Source organism: Macaca thibetana, chromosome 5, assembly GCF_024542745.1.
Source record: "Macaca thibetana thibetana isolate TM-01 chromosome 5, ASM2454274v1, whole genome shotgun sequence".
Lineage (NCBI taxonomy): Eukaryota > Metazoa > Chordata > Mammalia > Primates > Cercopithecidae > Macaca > Macaca thibetana.
This window is the reverse complement of record NC_065582.1, coordinates 31222262-31240730: the sequence shown is the minus strand read 5'-3', so window position 1 is coordinate 31240730 and position 18469 is coordinate 31222262. Positions and strand designations below refer to the sequence as shown.

Sequence of the window (18469 nt, the reverse complement as noted above, 5' to 3'; positions counted from 1 at the left end):
ATAGAGATGGGGTTTCACCATGTTGGCCAGGATGGTCTCGATCTCTTGACCTTGTGATCCGCCCACCTCGGATCCCCAAAGTTCTGGAATTACAGGCATAAGCCACCACGCCCAGCCAACTTCTCTTCTTTTAAGTCACCAAGTTTGTGGGAATTTGTTACCGCAGCCCTGGAGAACAATGCACGTTAGGACAGGACATGGAGAAGGGCCACCTTCTGTGGGCTTAAAGAGACATTATTAAGGTCGACATAAACTCCTTGTCCAGACTAAAGTGAGCTTAAAATTTAGTCTTAGTGAATTTTAGACAGAATTTCCAGTGAGCTGTTCTTATGCATAATTGTATGTGGCATAAAACCTCCTAACGATGATTTTGCTTCGCTGTTCAGTTGCAGTTCTGGGTTGTGCTAAACTTGAACCACGTGGTTTTTACCAGGTGTTTTGTACTCTTTTATGTTATGGCGAGTCAGGTATGGCTACAAGAGACATCAGGGAGGCTCAGAAACACAAAAGTTTGTTATTCCCACAGGTTCTAGAGACAGGAGGCAGGGCATACCATACAGGGCTAGATGGGAAAGACACCAGGGTGGTCAGGAGGCAGAAGACAGGGGTGAGAGGGGAGGCATCAGGCCAGAGCCTTTATTGGGATTTCCGAGGGAAATCAAGGCAGTGCAAGGTGAACAGCTTAAGATGTGCTGGTTTGAATAATTTTGGAGGGCTCTAAACTCTAGCGGTGGTCCTTACTTCCCTGCTACCTGGGCCTAGGATGATGAAGCAGAAGGAGGACTGTTACCTCTGGGATGTGTGGGCTAGTCAGAGGAGCTCTAGGTCTGGATTGGTTAGCGTGCATATCAAAGGCATGCTCTGGGCACCCTTTGCTCTCTAAGAACTGACAGCCCCTGGGAAAGACCATCTCTTACTAGCCTAGAAAGGTTTTTTAAAAGATGTGTTAAATATCATAATATACAGAAAAAAGTTTTAAATATACAATATACCAAGTCTTTCTTGAGTTCAACTTTGCCAGCACTTCCTTCCCTGCCTCCCACTTAGCAAATGTACACAGAAAGTTGCAGCAACAAAAAACAGTAAGTAGAAAGTCAACTTTACCATGTAGCAAAAACTGCCCTCTGCATTTGAATGCTTCTCTGGGGAACTCCTTGAAAGTATGAACATTTTCCCACGTAAACTTTTCTATTTCAGCTCCTTCCCAATGTGATCTTAAATGCTTTGCCTTCCCTCCCCACCACGCCGGCCTTTGTTGTCTGTTAGTAATAGTTTACTTTGCAATTTTGCCATTCACTGCGTATTTTAGGTTTGAAAAGACATCTTGTGTTCTAGGTTTGTCTATGCATGACTATTTATTATTATTATTATTATTTTGAGACTGAGTCTTGCTCTATCGCCCAGGCTGGAGTGTAGTGGTGCGATCTCGGCTCACTGCAACCTCCGCCTCCCAGGTTCAAGCGATTCTCCTGCCTCAGCCTCCTGAGTAGCTGGGATTACAGGCACCTGCCACCACACCTGGCTAATTTTTAGTAGAGACAGGGTTTCACCATGTTGTCCAGGCTGCTCTTGAACTCCTGACCTCAAGTGATCCACCCGCCTCGGCCTCACAAAGTGGGATTATAGGCATGAGCCTCCGCACCCAGCCTGTGCATGACTATTTGTGCCACTATATTCTAACCCTCCTAGGAATATTTGCTTTTGTCTAATAAGAGTTGTAATAATAAAATTAATAGTGTCTTCCATGTTTTTAGTATTTATTATGTTTCAGACATAGTCCTAATCCTTTAAGCACATTCTCTCATTTCCTCCTTACTATAAATTAGATATGATAAGACTATTTCCATTACACAGGGAAGGAAAATGGAAGTACAGAGAGGTTACGTAACTCTTCTGACATCATGGTGTGCTCAGAATTCAAACCAAATGCTTGGCTTGTTCTGTTTTGTTTTGTTTTTTGATTGGGAAGAAAGAACATGCTTATGATACTAATTGTTGTGTAGTAGGGCCTTCAAACAAATCTCTTATTGATAAAATTTGAATTCTATGAAGTCTTCCCTTTAAAGATTTTGGTTTTAAAAAGGTAAATTATTTTTAACTTTCTTTTTAAAATATAATATATAAGAGATTAGATGAACTTCCAAACCTAAAATTGCAAGTATCATAGTATGAATAATGAATAATATTTTTATAGCACTTTCCATTTTGACTGCTTTATACATTTTACCTCATTTAATCCTCATGACAACCCAGGAGAAAGGGACTGTTTTTGTTCCCTTTAAAGATGGGGACATTGATGCCCTGCATCAATTTCATCCACATGGTGGATGTCTGTTTTGCATTGTTATAAAGGAATAGTTGTGGCTGGGTAATTTATGAAGAAAAGAAGTTTATTTGGCTCATGGTTTTGCAGACTTTACAAAAAGCAGGGTGCCAGCATCTGCTCAGCTTCTGGTGAGGGCTCAGGCTGCCTCCTCTCATGGCAGAAGGGAGAGGGGAGCCAGTGTGTGCAGAGATTACATGGCGAGAGAGGAAGCAAGAGAGAGGAGGGGAGGTACCAGGCTCTTTTTAACAGCTAGCTCTCTTTTGAACCAATAGAGCGAGAGAGAAGTCGTTCACCTCAAGGGACAGCATAAATCTGTTCATGAGTGACCCACATTCATGATCCAAACTAGGACCCACCTCCTAATACTTCTAATACCACCACACTGGGGATTACATTTCAACATGGTGTTGAGTGAGAACAAACGTCCAAACTATAGCAGTAGATACGACAATCAACTCAAGTTCTCAAGTGAGTGAGAAATGTAAATCTTTCTTTTTCTATGGCCAAAGATAATTTCTGCTACAAGTCTCCATTCTTCCAAGTGGTAGAAGTCTAAACCAAGGCAGTTAAAGGTCTGATTCATTTCCCTTCACCTGGGATTACAGTTGAGCTCAGCAGTCTCTGTGGTGCCAGGACATTGTGTGGGGGGTCTGGTTGTCTGTTATCAGCTGATGATGGCGCATCCCCTAAGCTATGCATAAATCTATCTGGTCCTCTGCCATAAGTCGCCACTCTGTTATCTCCTGTCTGTCTCAGGCCCTTTCACATCCAGTGCCTCTCCTGCCTACATCTGTGGCATTCTGGGACTCACAGGAAACACTTAGTACTCCTGAGCCAGGCTGAGCCCAGGAGAACTTTCATGCTCATATTTAGGTCCATCTGCCTAGGTCCATCTGCCTAGGTCCATCTGCCTAGGCTCTTATGGCTATGTCTCCTCTACTATTCCCATGTCAAGCCAAAGTGTGCAATAATTCTGTGGGTCCTGCCATACATAAGGCCTCTACTTAGCAAAGGACACCAGACTACCCCTGCTTCCAGCACCCAGAAACCAATGTGGGAAACGTGTGGTTTCTCCTAGATTCAGCCCGAGGAGGGAAGGAAGAAAGACCCCTCCACTCTGTCTTTCTGGTGCAAGTCTCTTGTTAAGTCTGGGAACAGCAAAGCTCAGTTCTTCTCTTTTTTGGTTTTCCATATCTATTGTCAATGATCAAATTTAAGCATTTAAAAATCGAATACCAAGAAATTTGACTCCCTTATTATCTGTAAACTTCTGTCTCATCCCTTTCAGGCAATGAAAGTGGCTAATTCTAGCTGCCTAGGATAGGAAAAGAGGCAGAAAGTGCAAGGAATTTAAGAGAAGGAAAACTTTGTTAATGCCCCAGAGTATTTTTCCTGTCACTGGCTTGGCACCTACTAATCCATGAGAATTAGATAAGCAGTACTTATTTATGGGTGTGATGGTGATGATACATTTTCAAATAAGATTCAAATAAGATTATAAGAATGTTTGAAGTATGTCAAGCCCTTTTAAAATTTTCAATTGGTCCCGCCTTTAAATTCTGGAACATTAATTATTCCATCATTTCCAAAGTACGACTTATACAGCTATCAGAATGATGGCAATGCCAGGTGGTTTGATGGAGACATTAGCTGTTCTCATTTCAGAATATTCCACTAAAGTTGGTGGTTTGTCTTGTTTTCAAGATAAAAACACAGAAGGATACACATTACATGCCTGTATCAAAATATCTTATATACCCCATATATATATAGACTGACCATGTACCCATAAAAATTAAAAATGTAAATAAAACACAGGAGGAAAAGTGACGTGGGTCATAAATATGTGTATTAATGTATAATCATGCATTGCATTTTCAAAATTTTCTGGTTTTCTATTTATTATTCTCAAAATAACATTCCAAATACCTAAGTAGCTGAACCCTAGGCTTTTCTGAAAATACGGACCTAGCTTTAACCTCAAATTTGTTTATTTGTGTTTATCTAATGCTACTTAAACTATGTATGGGTTACCACCACAAAGATTTTCCTTTCAGAACACTTCCTCCTATATGGGACAGAGAAGGTAATTTTTTAGCAGCCTCAGTTTCTTTTAAAAGATGCCCAGGATTATGTCATATCCTTTGATTTCCATAAAGAGTTGCCTCCAAAAGGTATTGAGACCCCAGAAAAAGGTATATGTATTCTGTCCTGCAAACTGCTGTTGTTGTTAAATTCAAAGAAACTCCATACAGTTTGATGAATCCTCTGCCTGGCCAGCCTGCATTCCAAGGTTTACTCCGGTGGCCTAGGGCACCTCTGCTCTTGCAGGTAATAATCTCATTTTACTTTATGAGCAAAAGATCTTCCACCGTGTTCCATGAATGAGTACTGAAAATTGAGTAAATGTGTGAGAATCAGAAATGCTCCACTTTAGGGCCAGACATGGTGGCTCATGCCTGTAATCCCAGCACTTTGGGAGGCCGAGGTGGGTGGATCACTTGAGGTCAGGAGTTCGAAAGCAGTCTGGACAACATGGTGAAGCTCTGTCTCTACTAAAAATTAGCCAGGTGTGGTGGCGGGTGCCTGTAATCCCAGCTACTCAGGAGGTAGAAGCAGGAGAATCACTTGAACCTGGAAGGCGGAGGTTGCAGTGAGCTGAGATCATGCCACTTCACTCCAGCCTGGGTAACAGGGTGAGACACTGTCTCAAAAAAAAAAAAAAAAGAAAGAAAGAAAGAAAAAAAAAGAAAAGCTCCACTTTGCATAAATCCAAGCCTTATAAATTAATCACTTATTCATTAATCAATAAGCATGTATACTTATTAAACTATCAGATTTAACCTTTCATTTTCATAAATGATCATACCATTTAACATGACATCATCACAGTCTGGCCTTGCCTCTGACTGAGACATAAGTCTCTCAACCAAACATCAAGGGAGCCCCGGAGCGACCCTGCAAATCGACAGGAATGTTTCTGAGGACTACCTGCATCTGAGCCACCTGGGGCGCTGTGAAAGCTCTGAGTCCTAACCCCCCACCCCAGAAATGCTCATCTAATAAGTAGGAGTAAAGCCCAGGAATTTGCATTTTTAACAAATACCCCAGAGGAATATCAAACCAGCTTAAGTTTTGAAATTATTCACATCCCAGTGGAGACAATTTTATTATCCAATTCATACCAGTGAGAAAATGATTAAATCAGAAGTTTTTAACTTTGGCAGACATCTAATCACTTGGAAGCCTTGTTAAAACAGATTGCTGGCCTCCCGGGTTGCAGGGTTTCTGATTCGGTGCATCTGAAGTAAGGCCCAAGAACTTGCTTTTCTTTCAAGTTCCCAGGTGATGCTGCTGCTGGTCCCAGATCTACACTTTTGAAAACCACTGATCTAGACAGATAGTCTTCTTGTGCAAATCCAAAAGCAAATATATTTCAAAATGTACCAAAAGGTGTCACGTAGAAAGAGTTAAACAAAATTAAAGCTATTTCTTTATTGCCCGAGTTCTCGTTTCATCATACCAGCATGCATTATTAATTCCAAGTGAGGATAGAGGATGCAGCATTTCCCAAACATATGTTACCATAGAACTCTCTTCTCAAGGATACTCCTGAGAAACTATTTCAGAAAAACCTGATAAAGCACTATCACAAGTTAATGCATCCAAGAAACTTGGACGTTTCCTGTCCCCAATCAAATCTCATCCCCCAGTGCCAATGCCAGGGGAATCTAACAACATGGGGGAGAGAGATGCCTTCTCCAGAATTCAGATTGGTATGCCTAACCCACTTTTCCGTAAAACTAAACGATAACTAATACTTGGTACAAGTGAAATCATGTTTATGCATTTTATGAACTTTAAACACTTTATGAGGGCTAGTAAGAGCTAGATTTCAATGATATTAAAAGTACCTTATGACACTTTGAGCTGGATGATAAAAGAAAAAAAGATAAAAGTACCTTAGTAGTCACTGAGGTATACAAAAATACATAGGTAAAAAAGATTTTCTACTATACTCTCATAAGGAGATAAAATATATACATCAATAAGCATAGCATGAAGCAAATTACAATAAGTATAATAAGACAGTTACAAGCAAAATGTCCTTAAGTTGGGGGCCACCCACATTAATCTTATTTGAGTGTCTTAAACTACTTGATGGTCAACATCCAGCAACTTTGCTTAAAAGAAATACACTCCAAGTCACAGGATTTTATGTGACTAAATTCTAGCTGTCCTCCAATGCAATGTGAGAAGGACCCTAGTTGACTATGGCAAATCCCATAATGCAGTTCTTCCAGAACTCGCTTTAAGACTCACCTAGGCCACTTATGAAAAATACATATTTCCCAGACTCCATGCTGACCAAATAAATGAGAGTCTCCAGTGGAGGACCTGTAAATTTGTGTTTTTGATAAATGCCCCAGCTCCCAGTTTTTATTTCAGCATAAGGGAGACTGAGCTTTCTCTGAAGTGTCTTTAAGGACAGAAATCCAATCATTCAGTCAGTCAACAAATATTTAGTAAGCTCATGCAGCATGCAAGACCAGATTTTTCTTAATCTATGTTTTTAAACTTTATTTACAGCATGTCTGTGTCATTTTTAGCTAAAAAGCTCTTTTTTAGTAAAATTTTTTTTTTATTGGTGCAATTTTTACAACACTACCAATACATACTGGAAACCATATCCCCCAACACAGTATTCTCTTCTGTGCAGTGCTTGTTCCACTACCGTAGACTGCCTCAAGATAAATCAGAGAATAAATTTCATCAGCATCATTACTGAAGTATGAAAAACCATTCCCATCACTGCCCTATACATCCTTAAAATATAAAGGACACGGAATTTAAAATATAGAAACACATATACCAAAAGCTGTTTTCTTTAAAATGCTAACTCCCCAACTTTGCAATTTTGGCAACATTTCCCATGTTCTGTGTTTCTGCCTTCTGCCTTCTGGTGGGAGGAAGTAATGGGTAGAAAGAGGAAAATACTTTGGAAAGGCAGAAAGAAAAGTGAAAGCTGATTACTAAAAGGCTTGTTTGTTTGATGATGTTGCTATTTAATAAACACAAAATGTATGCTGTGACTTGGGGAAGAATTAGCAAGTTTGTCCTATTTCTTTCCGCAAGCCTAAAATACCTACTTCCATCCTGACATCATCTTTTTCTCCTCCTTACTTATATTTCTTCTGTATGCGTGCGTGTGTGTGTGTGTGTGTGTGTGTGTGTGTGTGTATGTGGAGGGAGAGAGCAGAGAGAAGATACAATGCAGTAGAAAACCAGAGAAAGAGAGCAGGATTAAGAGAGAAGAGAAGCTTAAACTGCATCACTTGAATCTGTTGGACTAAAATGTTACAACTGAGGCCACATACAGTGTGCCCCTTAAAACGGAAGAAGGGCAAGAGAGCAATGGTGAGGACAAAGGATTAGGAAATGGCACATCGCCCATGGTTTTAAGCATGGCATTATCTATTAATAGTAAAAAAAAAAAAAAAAAAAAACAGCAAATTGAAGTTGTCTATTTGTAAAAGCTCAGTTAAATATAGGATCTGCTAAAGAAGCCGAGTGAAAGAAAATCAGCATTTATGGCAGTCATCCAGCCACATCTCATGAATTTCATAGCAACAGTGAAACATCACCCACAAAACGGCCCCGTGTTCTGGGATGCTGTCACTTCACCTAAAATCCGTCACTGATCCTGAGGTAGGTGGATGTGGCAGTCACCGGAACATGAACGTGGCGCACAGAGTGAAGCGAGAGCCTGGTAGCCTGCAAGGTCGAAGCCTTCAGACCTTCGCAAGCCCCCTTCTCACTCACCTTCTGCAGATATGCACGAAAACTGTTTATATGAATACTCAAAGCCTCAACATACTCTGACCTACCTACTTACATGCTTTATTTGTAGCATCGATAAACATATAACCACTCATAACACTACTATGTTTTTGTTAAACTGTTTTTAGTAATACCTTGATTTCCAATACATTCATTGATTTCATAAAGAAAAATCATGTGAATTTAAATTCCAGTTAATAACAACTTCTGGTTGTTATTTAAATAAACTTTTTTATAATTCATACAATGCTGACGTAAGAGCCTCAATAACAGAAATGAAACAGACAACAGAAAAATAAGCAGCAAATAGTAATCGCTAAATACTTAAAGCTGATGTCCCACAAAAGGTGAAATTCTATAGATAGAATGTAAACTGATTAAATAATGTCTTTGGCCTAGAAAAGAAATACAATAATTATTATTTTAATTATTTAGTTATTTTTAATAAATCTATTTCTTAGTCAAGTCACCTAACCTTCTTCAGTATCAATTTTTCTATCTGCAGTATCAATTTTTCTATCTGCAGTATCAATTTTTCTATCTGGGTTTCTGCTTATATATATTTGTAAGTGGAGATGATGATAATGACCAAATAGATTTATCATGAGGATAAAATAGAGTACCCAGCACAACATAATGGGTATTTGCTAAATATGACTTCTTTCAGGGCTAAATACTAACATTCAACCTCTCTGTTAAAAGGCGGGGAATGAAAATCTCTCAAAGAATTCTCCTTATCTAAAGATATGAAACAAGTTTACAAAAGTAAACTTGCCGAAAGGTCAAAAAACTCTGTGAAACTAGGAAAGGAAGACAATCCAATGCTATAAATTTCCAAAATCTCAAAACCTGACAGCCAAGGAAACAAATGGTGATTCCGGAGCCCAGTAGAACAGAACACTTTGTAAGGCTCTTGACCCCATCCCCAGAACCCACGTGACTTTTTTTTTAGTGAAACCACAAAATTAAACTACACTAAATTTATGGGTTCAGAAAAAATGCACTGCTTTGTTCACCCTCATGAGATTCCACTTGAACTCCCCAAATTAACTAAATGTCTAATCATTTTTCCACCGTACTTTAATCCAATTGATTCAATCAGCCTCCCCATATCTATCATTGTTAAATGGAAAAAACTAGAAACTACTCTAGGTATATTAGACAGAAATTAGGTAAGCAGAATCTTCTCAGAAGGGCTGGAGGAGTGGGTGTAAACAAGGTCAACATCCATGCTGTTAGATCCATCATGGCTGCGACTGACAATGGAGACAGCTGCTGCTACCACCCCCAACTCAACTGCCTCTCTCGACACCCACAAGGCTGGTAGTACCTGAAATCCCCTTCCACGATTGCTCCTATGTCTCTATTTTAGACAGAGCAGCAAGAAAATGACCTTATACCTCTCTTCTAACCAAGATACATGTGAGTGCATCCCAAATCCTGGCTCTACAGGAGGTGTGAAATGTCGTCTGAAGTTTTTCAGTCTCTGCTGCCCAGAAAAACACCAATGAAGTTGGGTCAGTCTACAGCATATTCCATGACAGGTTCCTTGCAGTTGTGCAATACAATGGCTGCCCCTCATGATCTGTTCCATTGGTGACTCAACATTTGCATGCATTTGCCCCTCAATTTCATTTAGCCTAGGTCAGCATTGGGTTCAGATTTCAGTCGACAGTCTAGCAAAACTACTGCTTGAGCTAACACACGGAATCCAGAAACTCCAGGAGGTCACTGTATTAGTCCGTTCTTAGTCTGCTATGATGAAATACATGAAACTGAGTGATTTATAAAGAAAAGAGGTTTAATTAACTCACAATTCCACATGGCTTGGGAGGACTCAGGATCTTACAATGGTGGCCAAAGGCACCTCTTCACAGGGCAGCAGGAGAGAGAATGAGGGCCGAATAAAGGGAGAAGCCCCTTATAAAACCATCAGATCTCATGAAAACTCACTCACTAGCAGGAGAACAGCATGGGGGAACACGCCCCCTGATTCAATTATCTCCACCTGGTCCCACCCTTAGCACGTGGGTATTATTACAATTCAAGGTGAGATTTGAGTAGGGACACAGAGCCAAACCATATCAGATACCCAGATCAATTAGCTTTGCCCAACCTAAAGCTATATTTCTACTTCCTGGTCTAATGCTTGTAGAAACCGTTCCCATGCAAATTCCTTGGGTTTCTGCTTATATAAAATAGCAAAATCTTTCGGTATGTCAGTCTTCTCCAAGTCCAATTTGTGTTCTGCAGCATGCTGGGCTCTGACTCCACTTATAATAGGTTGAGAAGCAAAGAAGCCTGGTAATGAAAGGGCCTGAGGAGAGTTGGAAACTTATTTACCTCAAGTAAAGTAACTCATGTGTCTTCAAACAAACTACTACTAACCTCATCAGACAGGAAAGGGGAGCTGTTTTTGCTTGCAAGGGAGATTTTGTGGGAAGGGGATTTAGAGTGGTCAAATTCAACTGAACACACACAAATGTCCCAGTGCAATTCACAAGGTCCCTCTCGCCTTGTTGTGTTCTAATGTTCACTTAAAAGATACGACAAACTGAGCACAGTAGCCCACACCTAATCTCAGCACTTTAGGAGGCCAAGGTGGGAGGATCATTTGAGGCCCGGAGTTTGAGACTAGCCTTAGCAACACAGGGAGACCCCCATCTCTACAAAAATAAAAAATTTAGCTGGGCATAGTGGTATGCATCTATAGTCCCAGCTACTCAGGAGGCTGAGGTGGGAGGATCCCTTGAGCCCAGGAGTTTGGGGCTGCAGTGAGCTATGATCGCACCACTGCACTCTAACCTAGGCAACAGAGTGAGACCCTGTCTCAAAAATAAAATAAAAAAGTTAATGATATGACAAAATGTGAATTCAACTTACACTGTAACTTAACAACCCATAGGATCAGATTCTGTATAATGTAGAGATACATCAGTCCTGAGCTAAGGCCAGAAGAGACAAAAGATTATCTGAGGGTAGTTCTATCACCCAGGCTGGAGTGCAGTGTGCGATCTCAGCTCACTGCAACCTCTGCCACCCCAGTTCAAGTGATTCTCACGCCTCAGCCTCTCAAATAGCTGGGACTACAGGCATGTATCACCATAGCCGGCTAATTTTTGTATTTCTAATGGGGGTTTCTCCACCTTGGCCAGGCTGGTCTCGAAATCCTGACCTCAAATGATCTGCCCGCCTTGGCCTCCCAAAGTGCTGGCATTCCAAGCATGAACCACCATGCCCAGCTGTTTCCTTTCTTTAATCGCTCCAGAGCTATTTCTTCTGCAGTCCCACTTCACAACCCTTGAAATTTCTCATTCTCATTCTAATGATTTATCATAGCGAGAACTTTGCCAGAGCCTAGCCTTCTAGCAGACACATCATTCCAGGAAGCCATAGCAATAATTTAAGTGACTTCTTTTTGTCACTGTATACCATTAATTATGAGAGTCCCATGTTCTAATAATAACATGATTGCCGTTATCTGTAAGAAGAAGTGGAATAGATAACCCATCCAATGTTTCCACCCTTGAGATGTCTGAGAGTCTGTTATCTGTAACCCCTTCTGGAAGGAGGAAACAGAAACCACTCTAGATATTTTTGGGAAAGAGAAGCTTAAGAAAAAAAAATATATTTATACAAGAAAAAATGTGTTTGTAGAATCATTTTAAAGGCTGCAGAAGCAGGAGTCAGAGGTAGGGAATATACTACTGTAGTTGCAAGCCCAAGATCAAGAAGCATCTGCTTCTGTCACAACTGCTACTGCTAATCATCTCTACATCCATGAAACTGGGAGCCTGAGGCTGACTGCAGTAACCGCCCCAACTACCACTAGATATCCTTGAGGTTGGTGTGTACAAACCTCAGGTCTTACAAGAGTGCATCCAATTGGTGGAAGCTTATCTATAACAAGAATCCTGGCTGCTTGGGGTCTGGAAAACATATATTTAAGTTACCAACTTCTAAAGAATACGAAAGCATTCTAAAGTGGAGGTAGAATAAAGGAGGAGCAAACATTCACAAAAGCCACCACAGTCTCAGGAAGTTTTAGTCTCTATTTGGCTATATATGCTGAATCTTTCAAATCTCCTCCTCCTCCTGTTTATCTGCCTAACATATCAACTGATGCGTGTATTAAGGGTTGGGCAGGCACCTTGAACTTGTTCCTGGTTGTCCAGGGGCTGGCATTTGCTGGTTTCTGGGGTGTTGTCCCTTGTCCACGAAGTTACTGGTGGCCCGCTAGAGTCCCATGCAGAAGTCTGCAGTGGCTCATGCCTAATAATCCCAGCACTTTTCAAGGCCAAAGCAGGTGGATCACCTCACCCCAGAAGTTCAAGACCAGCCTGGGCAACACAGCAAAACCCCATCTCTACAAAAAAAAAAAAAAAAATTAGTCTTGGTGGTGCAACCTGTAATCCCAGCTACTCAGGAGCCTGAGGGAGGAGGATCACTTGAGCTCAAGAGGGAGAGGCTGCAGTAAGCTGAGATTGCACCACTGCACTCTAGCCTCGGTGACAAAGCAAGACGCTGTCTCAAAAATATTTTTTAATTTTAAAAATTTTAAAAGAAATCAATACTAGACTTACTACTAACTTACAGAAATAGGACAAACCTTTATGACTTCACTCTCTGTTCATATGTTTGGGCATCCTTAGGGAGTTGTGTGGCAGCATTCAGGAAAAAATTTAGAAGGTCTAGAGAAGATCCCATACAAACCCCTACCAAGAGAATGAAGGCTTGTACCGTGCGCAGACATCTCCAGAGAAACTGCTGCTTCATCCCTGTTCGCTAGTCCGCTCTATCACATGCTTGGCTGCGCTGTCTCTTATGTTTAAAAGTAACTAAAAGATCATTAGGAATTTGGTGAGAAAAATTGTCTTCCTTTTACCCCATGAATAAAATCGATTTTTTAAAAGTGACATAGGGGTTTAAAATACAAATACGAAAATATAGAAATATATATAAAAGCAGTCAGAGAATAATCACTTTAGATACCATGGTGCCTTTCAAAAAAGAAAAAGAGAAAAGAAATGAGATCATGCCAGTCATGTTTTCTTTCTTTCTTAAAAGTTAATCGGCCAGGCACAGTGGCTCACACCTGTAATCCCAACACTCTGGGAGGCCAAGGCAGGTGGATCACCTGAGGTCAGGAATTCCAGACCAGCCTGGCCAACATGGTGAAACCCCGTCTCTACTAGAAATACAAAAATGTGCTGGACGTGGTGGCGGGTGCCTGGAATCCTAGCTACTCGGGAGGCCGAGGCAGGAGAATCACTTGAGCCTGGGACGCAGAGGTTGCAGTGAGCCAAGATAGTGCCATTGCACTCCAGCCTGGGCTACAGGAGCAAAACTCCGTCTGAAAATATATATATATATATCATAACATAAAAAAAGTTAATCATCATGGCTGTCTAGCCATGTTTATACATCTCCAACATCAGTTTTAGAGATTGAAGAAGATGTAGGGAAACATAATTATTGTAAAATGCTAAGAACAGTGTGCCATATTTGGCTATGTTTCTTAAAATGCGGTGAAAATATTAATTGCTTCAGGAACACCTATAGTGCTTGTTAAAAACAGAGAATAGTCAGGGCGTGATGGTGCACGCCTGTAATCCCAACACTTTGGGGGGCCGAGGCAGGCGGATTTGATGCCAGGAGTTAGAGACCAGCCTGGCCAACATGGTGAAAATCCCATCTCTACTAAAAAAAAGAAAAATTAGCCAGACGTGGTGTCAGGTTCCTGTAGTCCCAACTACTTGGGAGGCTGAGGCAGGAGAATCACTTGAACAAGGGAGGTGGAGGTTACAGTGAGCTGAGATCGTGCTACAGCACTCCACCTGGGCGACCAAGTAAGACTCTGTCTCAAAAACAAAAAATAAATAAACGAAAAAAAAACTGGAGAATAGCTTTGTCATAATTTACTCCCCCCAAATTTTTTCAATCTAAAGAATTAAATTAAATTTAAAATGGTGACTAGGGAGCCCATCTCAGACCTGTAAAATGAGAATCTCCAGGTAGGGGTCCACAAATTCACATTTGTAGCAAGTTTCCAGATAATGTTTATCTCACTACATTGGAGAACCACTGGACTGTTTTAAAGAGAGGACCTATTTCCCCACAATATAGCAGAATATTTCTGTTTCTTGAACTTTTCTGTTCTCTGATTTTTATTTTAGGAGACAACAATGGATGGTCTTTGCAATTTGACAAATATTTTGCCAGTTACTCCAAAATGACTTCCCCATATCCCTTTGAGGCAGAAACACCTGAATGTTGTAAGTAATCGGAGCAGTTATTTCCTTTTCCATGAGTTCATAAGATACCGTTGTTTAAAAGTTTGATTCATCATTAAAAAAAAAGATTGCATCTCCATCTGAAATCGTTTTTAATTAAAGAAACTTCAAAATTTTTAAGAGGTCAATTATAGTTTTCTAACTGCAAACTCTATTAAATATACAACTTTCACTAGGAAAATTTATTTCAAAAAAGACTCAGGGATCTTAAGTGTAAAAGTAATAAATGGTGTCAGATATTGTTGTGAACAAAACCAATGTCAGTTAGTCAAGGATGTTCAAGAATGGTATTTTATTTGAGTTCTCTTTTCACAATCTTTATGAAATGTGATGTAAAGAAAACAGAGAAAGTAGAGAGGGCAGAAAAGCTGTTTGGATTTTAATGTTTGCCAGAAAAAAACTCTTCTGAGCTGCAAAACCCTTATTCATTATAACCCACTATGTTCAGTCATGCACTGAAAACCTACAAAAACACTGGAGGGGTGTGGAAGGGTACAAACCTGAGGATTAACTATAATATTTTAGATCAGAAAGATATATGAAAATAACTCCTCTTAAATAAATTTTGTGTGTTCTAATAAATTATGCAAATGTAAATCTGTGCCTTGGAGCTGTCATTTTGACCCTAGCTTTTCAAAACCTTGGTTAAAAAGCAAGGCATATTTGCTATTCTTCTGACATTCCAGACATGGCTCCATATCACAGCCTCTATACGACTGTTCTTTCAGAAACTTTCTCCCATGTGTCTTCTTAGTTGGTGACTCTCACCTTATTTAGGGCCCTGTTCAAATCAAGGAAGCCTGCACTGATAACACTGTATAAAACAGCAGCGTCCTCAGCCCTCCCCTCGTTACTCTATTAGCTTACTCTGTGTTATTTTCCGAGGTGGCACTATCATAATTGCTGGCAGTAGTGGTGTTGGTTGTGGTGGTGTATGAATTATCTCATCAGATCCTAAGCACTATGACAATAGGTACTTTGTTAAACTTTTTTTTGTGTTTTTTTTTTTTTTTTGGCTGCACTTCTAGTGCCTAAAATAGTGCTTTGTACATAGTGAGCACTCAATAAATTATTATTGAAGTCTTTATGGGAGGCTACAGATAGGATGTTTTGTTTTATTTTTCATCTTTGTATCTGCCCAGGAACATACATATTCCATGGATGGATTATAGTTACAGTAAAACTCAGTTGAATTTTTAAAGCCCAGTTGAATTAGTATATTTTTAAACATATATTTTTTTATAATAATTTTTCTTATAGCTAAAACTTTTAGTTTTTTAGCTAACAATAAAAACATTCACAGAATTTTTGCTGGGTGTTAAATTCATGGTTTATTTTTATCCTTTTTGATCTTGAAGCATGCCAGATTAACAATATGTCTGAGTAATTAAGGTTTTATTTATGTAAATGTTATATAATAATAACTACATTTTAATAACAAATACTTAGGTAGTTATTTTATAACATTATTTTTCTAAAGTTGCATTATTGTAAATTATGTCTTTAGTCATAGATAAAAGCACAATATATTATGTAGACAATGATTTAACTATTGTATAGTTCAATAATTTAAAAGAGTAAAATTTTACACTATGAGTTCTAGAAAATACATGTTTATATAGATAGTGACAGTTTACCTTTCGCTAGCCCTAGTAAATGTTAATTATTCAATTCTCATACTCATCACGTTTTCTGTTCTCTGTGTTTTGTACAACTTACATCACTCCCATCTTCCCAAAGCATTATCTGGGCAGCTTTGAATGGAAAACAGTCATGAATGAGCAATCAATGGCTATTCACTACAAAATGGTAGAGAGGTGACTAAGAGTTTATTTTAGACAAATTTTATGTCATATATTTAGTTAGTTTCTTCATATCACCTGGCAATGCCAGCTCCTCCTCTGTTCTTTTTTTTCTTATATAGTGCCTTCCCAGTCATATCCTTTTCGTAAAACCATTTAAGATGAATAGGTAATGGCCTCATATCAAATACTAGTGTCAAATTAGTAGATCAACAAAATATGAAATATTAAAATGTAAGGATTGTTGAAGTCTATATAGGAGGCTATAGATAGCCTGTTGTAAATATAAGGTTTTTTCTCTTGCAAAAATTATTTTTTAAAAAAAGGCATAGAGGAAGAAATACTTATTTTTTTCTTTATGTTCTATCATAAATTGTAAAGTCTAGCTTTTTAAATTTTTAATATTTTTTGTCTTCACTACTCAAATGAGGTTAATCAAAAACCACTAGCAATCCCCAGTTTAAGGGGATAGATGTCACTCTTGTGAGGTTCACGGGGTACTCAGCAATCTGTCTCAGCATCATGCCATTATTTAGAGGAAGACCAAATAAGTTGTCCATTAAAAAGCTAAAAATTGGCTGGGCACAGTGGCTCACACTTATAAACCCAGCACTTCGGGAGACTGAGGTAGGAAGATCTCACTTGAGACCAGGAGTTCAAGACCAGCCTGGGCAACATAGTGAGACCCCAATCTCTCTAAAAAAAAAAAAAAAAATTAAAACTTAGCTGTGCTCCTCAGGAGCCCAGGAGATTGAAGCTGCAGCTGTGATTGAGCCACTGTGCTCCAGCCTGGGCAACAGAACAAAACCCTCTCTCAGAGGGGGAAAAATAAAAGCAGCTAAAAGTTTTTGGGAAAGGAGAACGTTAATAGATATAATTTAACTGGTAATTTTTAAAATAATGAATTAAACCATGTTGTCTCAAAATAGTTTTTTTCTTTTATCATATATTTTCTTTTTACTTCTTAATTTTATTTATTTATTTATTTGTTTGTTTGTTTGTTTATTTATTGAGATGGAGTTTCACTCTTGTTGCCCAGACTTGGGAGTGCAATGGCATGATCTTGGTTCCCTGCAGCCTCTGCCTCCCAGGTTCAAGTGGGTCTCCTGCCTCAGCCTCCCAAGTAGCTGGGATTACGGACATGTGCCACCACGCCTGGCTAATTCTGTATTTTTAGTAGAAATGAGGTTTCTCCACGTTGGTCAGGCTGGTCTTGAACTCCCGACCTCAGGTTATCCACGCACCTCAGCCTCCCAAAGTGCTGGGATTACAGGTGTGAGCCACCGCACCCGGTCTAGTTCTTAAATTTTAATTGAATCTTTTAATACCTCATTTTATTCCCAAAACGATTTTCAGCAACTAGCAATTAAAATACAGCTACTAAAAGCCTTAAACCATTAACATGATATAAAAGACAAAAGTTCAGTGGTGAATGGAAAGCAAATGACAAAGAAAAATTAAGAAAATCCTTCCTGAGAGAAGTTCAGTGACTTCATCCAAAGCATAGTTATTAATTTCATAGCCATCAAGTCCAAGACAGAAAATAATGGCTTACATAACTCTCATAGTTTGTAAAGCAAAACAAACAAATGGGGAAAAACCAGACAAGTCAGCAAGAGAAATATATTTTTGCCTGATCCTGCACCTTGGAAGACGTTTGTCACAAGTATAATTACATAAAAGGAATGAGGCTATGTAATAAATGTTGTATTAAAAAAAAAAGAAGTAATTTTTTTCATCAGTACTTAACAAAAACAAATATATAATTTAAAGTTATTTAAAGACAATTTGTGGGAGGGGAGTGTAGCTAATAACTAAATATATTTTTCAAGATTGTAAACAGGGTAAAAATAGAATGGCAAGTGTAGTGTAAAACTTGCAGTTAAAATTGAATTTAAGGTTCCTAGTGTCCCACCTTGTTTGAAGCAGATTATTATAGGAATTGATTGGAAATTAAACTGAACAAAGCTTATAATCATTTTTTGACTAGATAAAATAATGTGTGGAATTCACATTATTAAAGTCATCTCTAAGAGCAATATCATGGAAAATATAATACCTATAATGAACCAATAAACTTAAAAATTTAAGTTTAAAGGATTTGAAAAGTATAGAGATTTAGAAATCATTACTTACTCAACCATAATTTGACCATTCAGAAGCTACCAGCATTAACTTGCTACTGCATTACTCGTCTTTTTTTGTTT

At 39.0% G+C, this 18469-nt stretch overlaps 1 protein-coding gene across 7 annotated transcripts in view; it reads left to right on the top strand.

Moving 5' to 3' along the window:
• The window catches only part of RXFP1 (relaxin family peptide receptor 1), a 125095-nt gene that overhangs the window by 50717 nt on the left and 55909 nt on the right, over nucleotides 1-18469 (top strand). For all 7 annotated transcript variants that reach the window (XM_050789779.1, XM_050789777.1, XM_050789780.1 and 4 more), the window contains one exon: nucleotides 14344-14442. In XM_050789779.1, the coding sequence (XP_050645736.1) occupies nucleotides 14344-14442 (99 nt within the window). Of the gene's footprint in view, nucleotides 1-14343; nucleotides 14443-18469 lie in introns of those variants that run through there.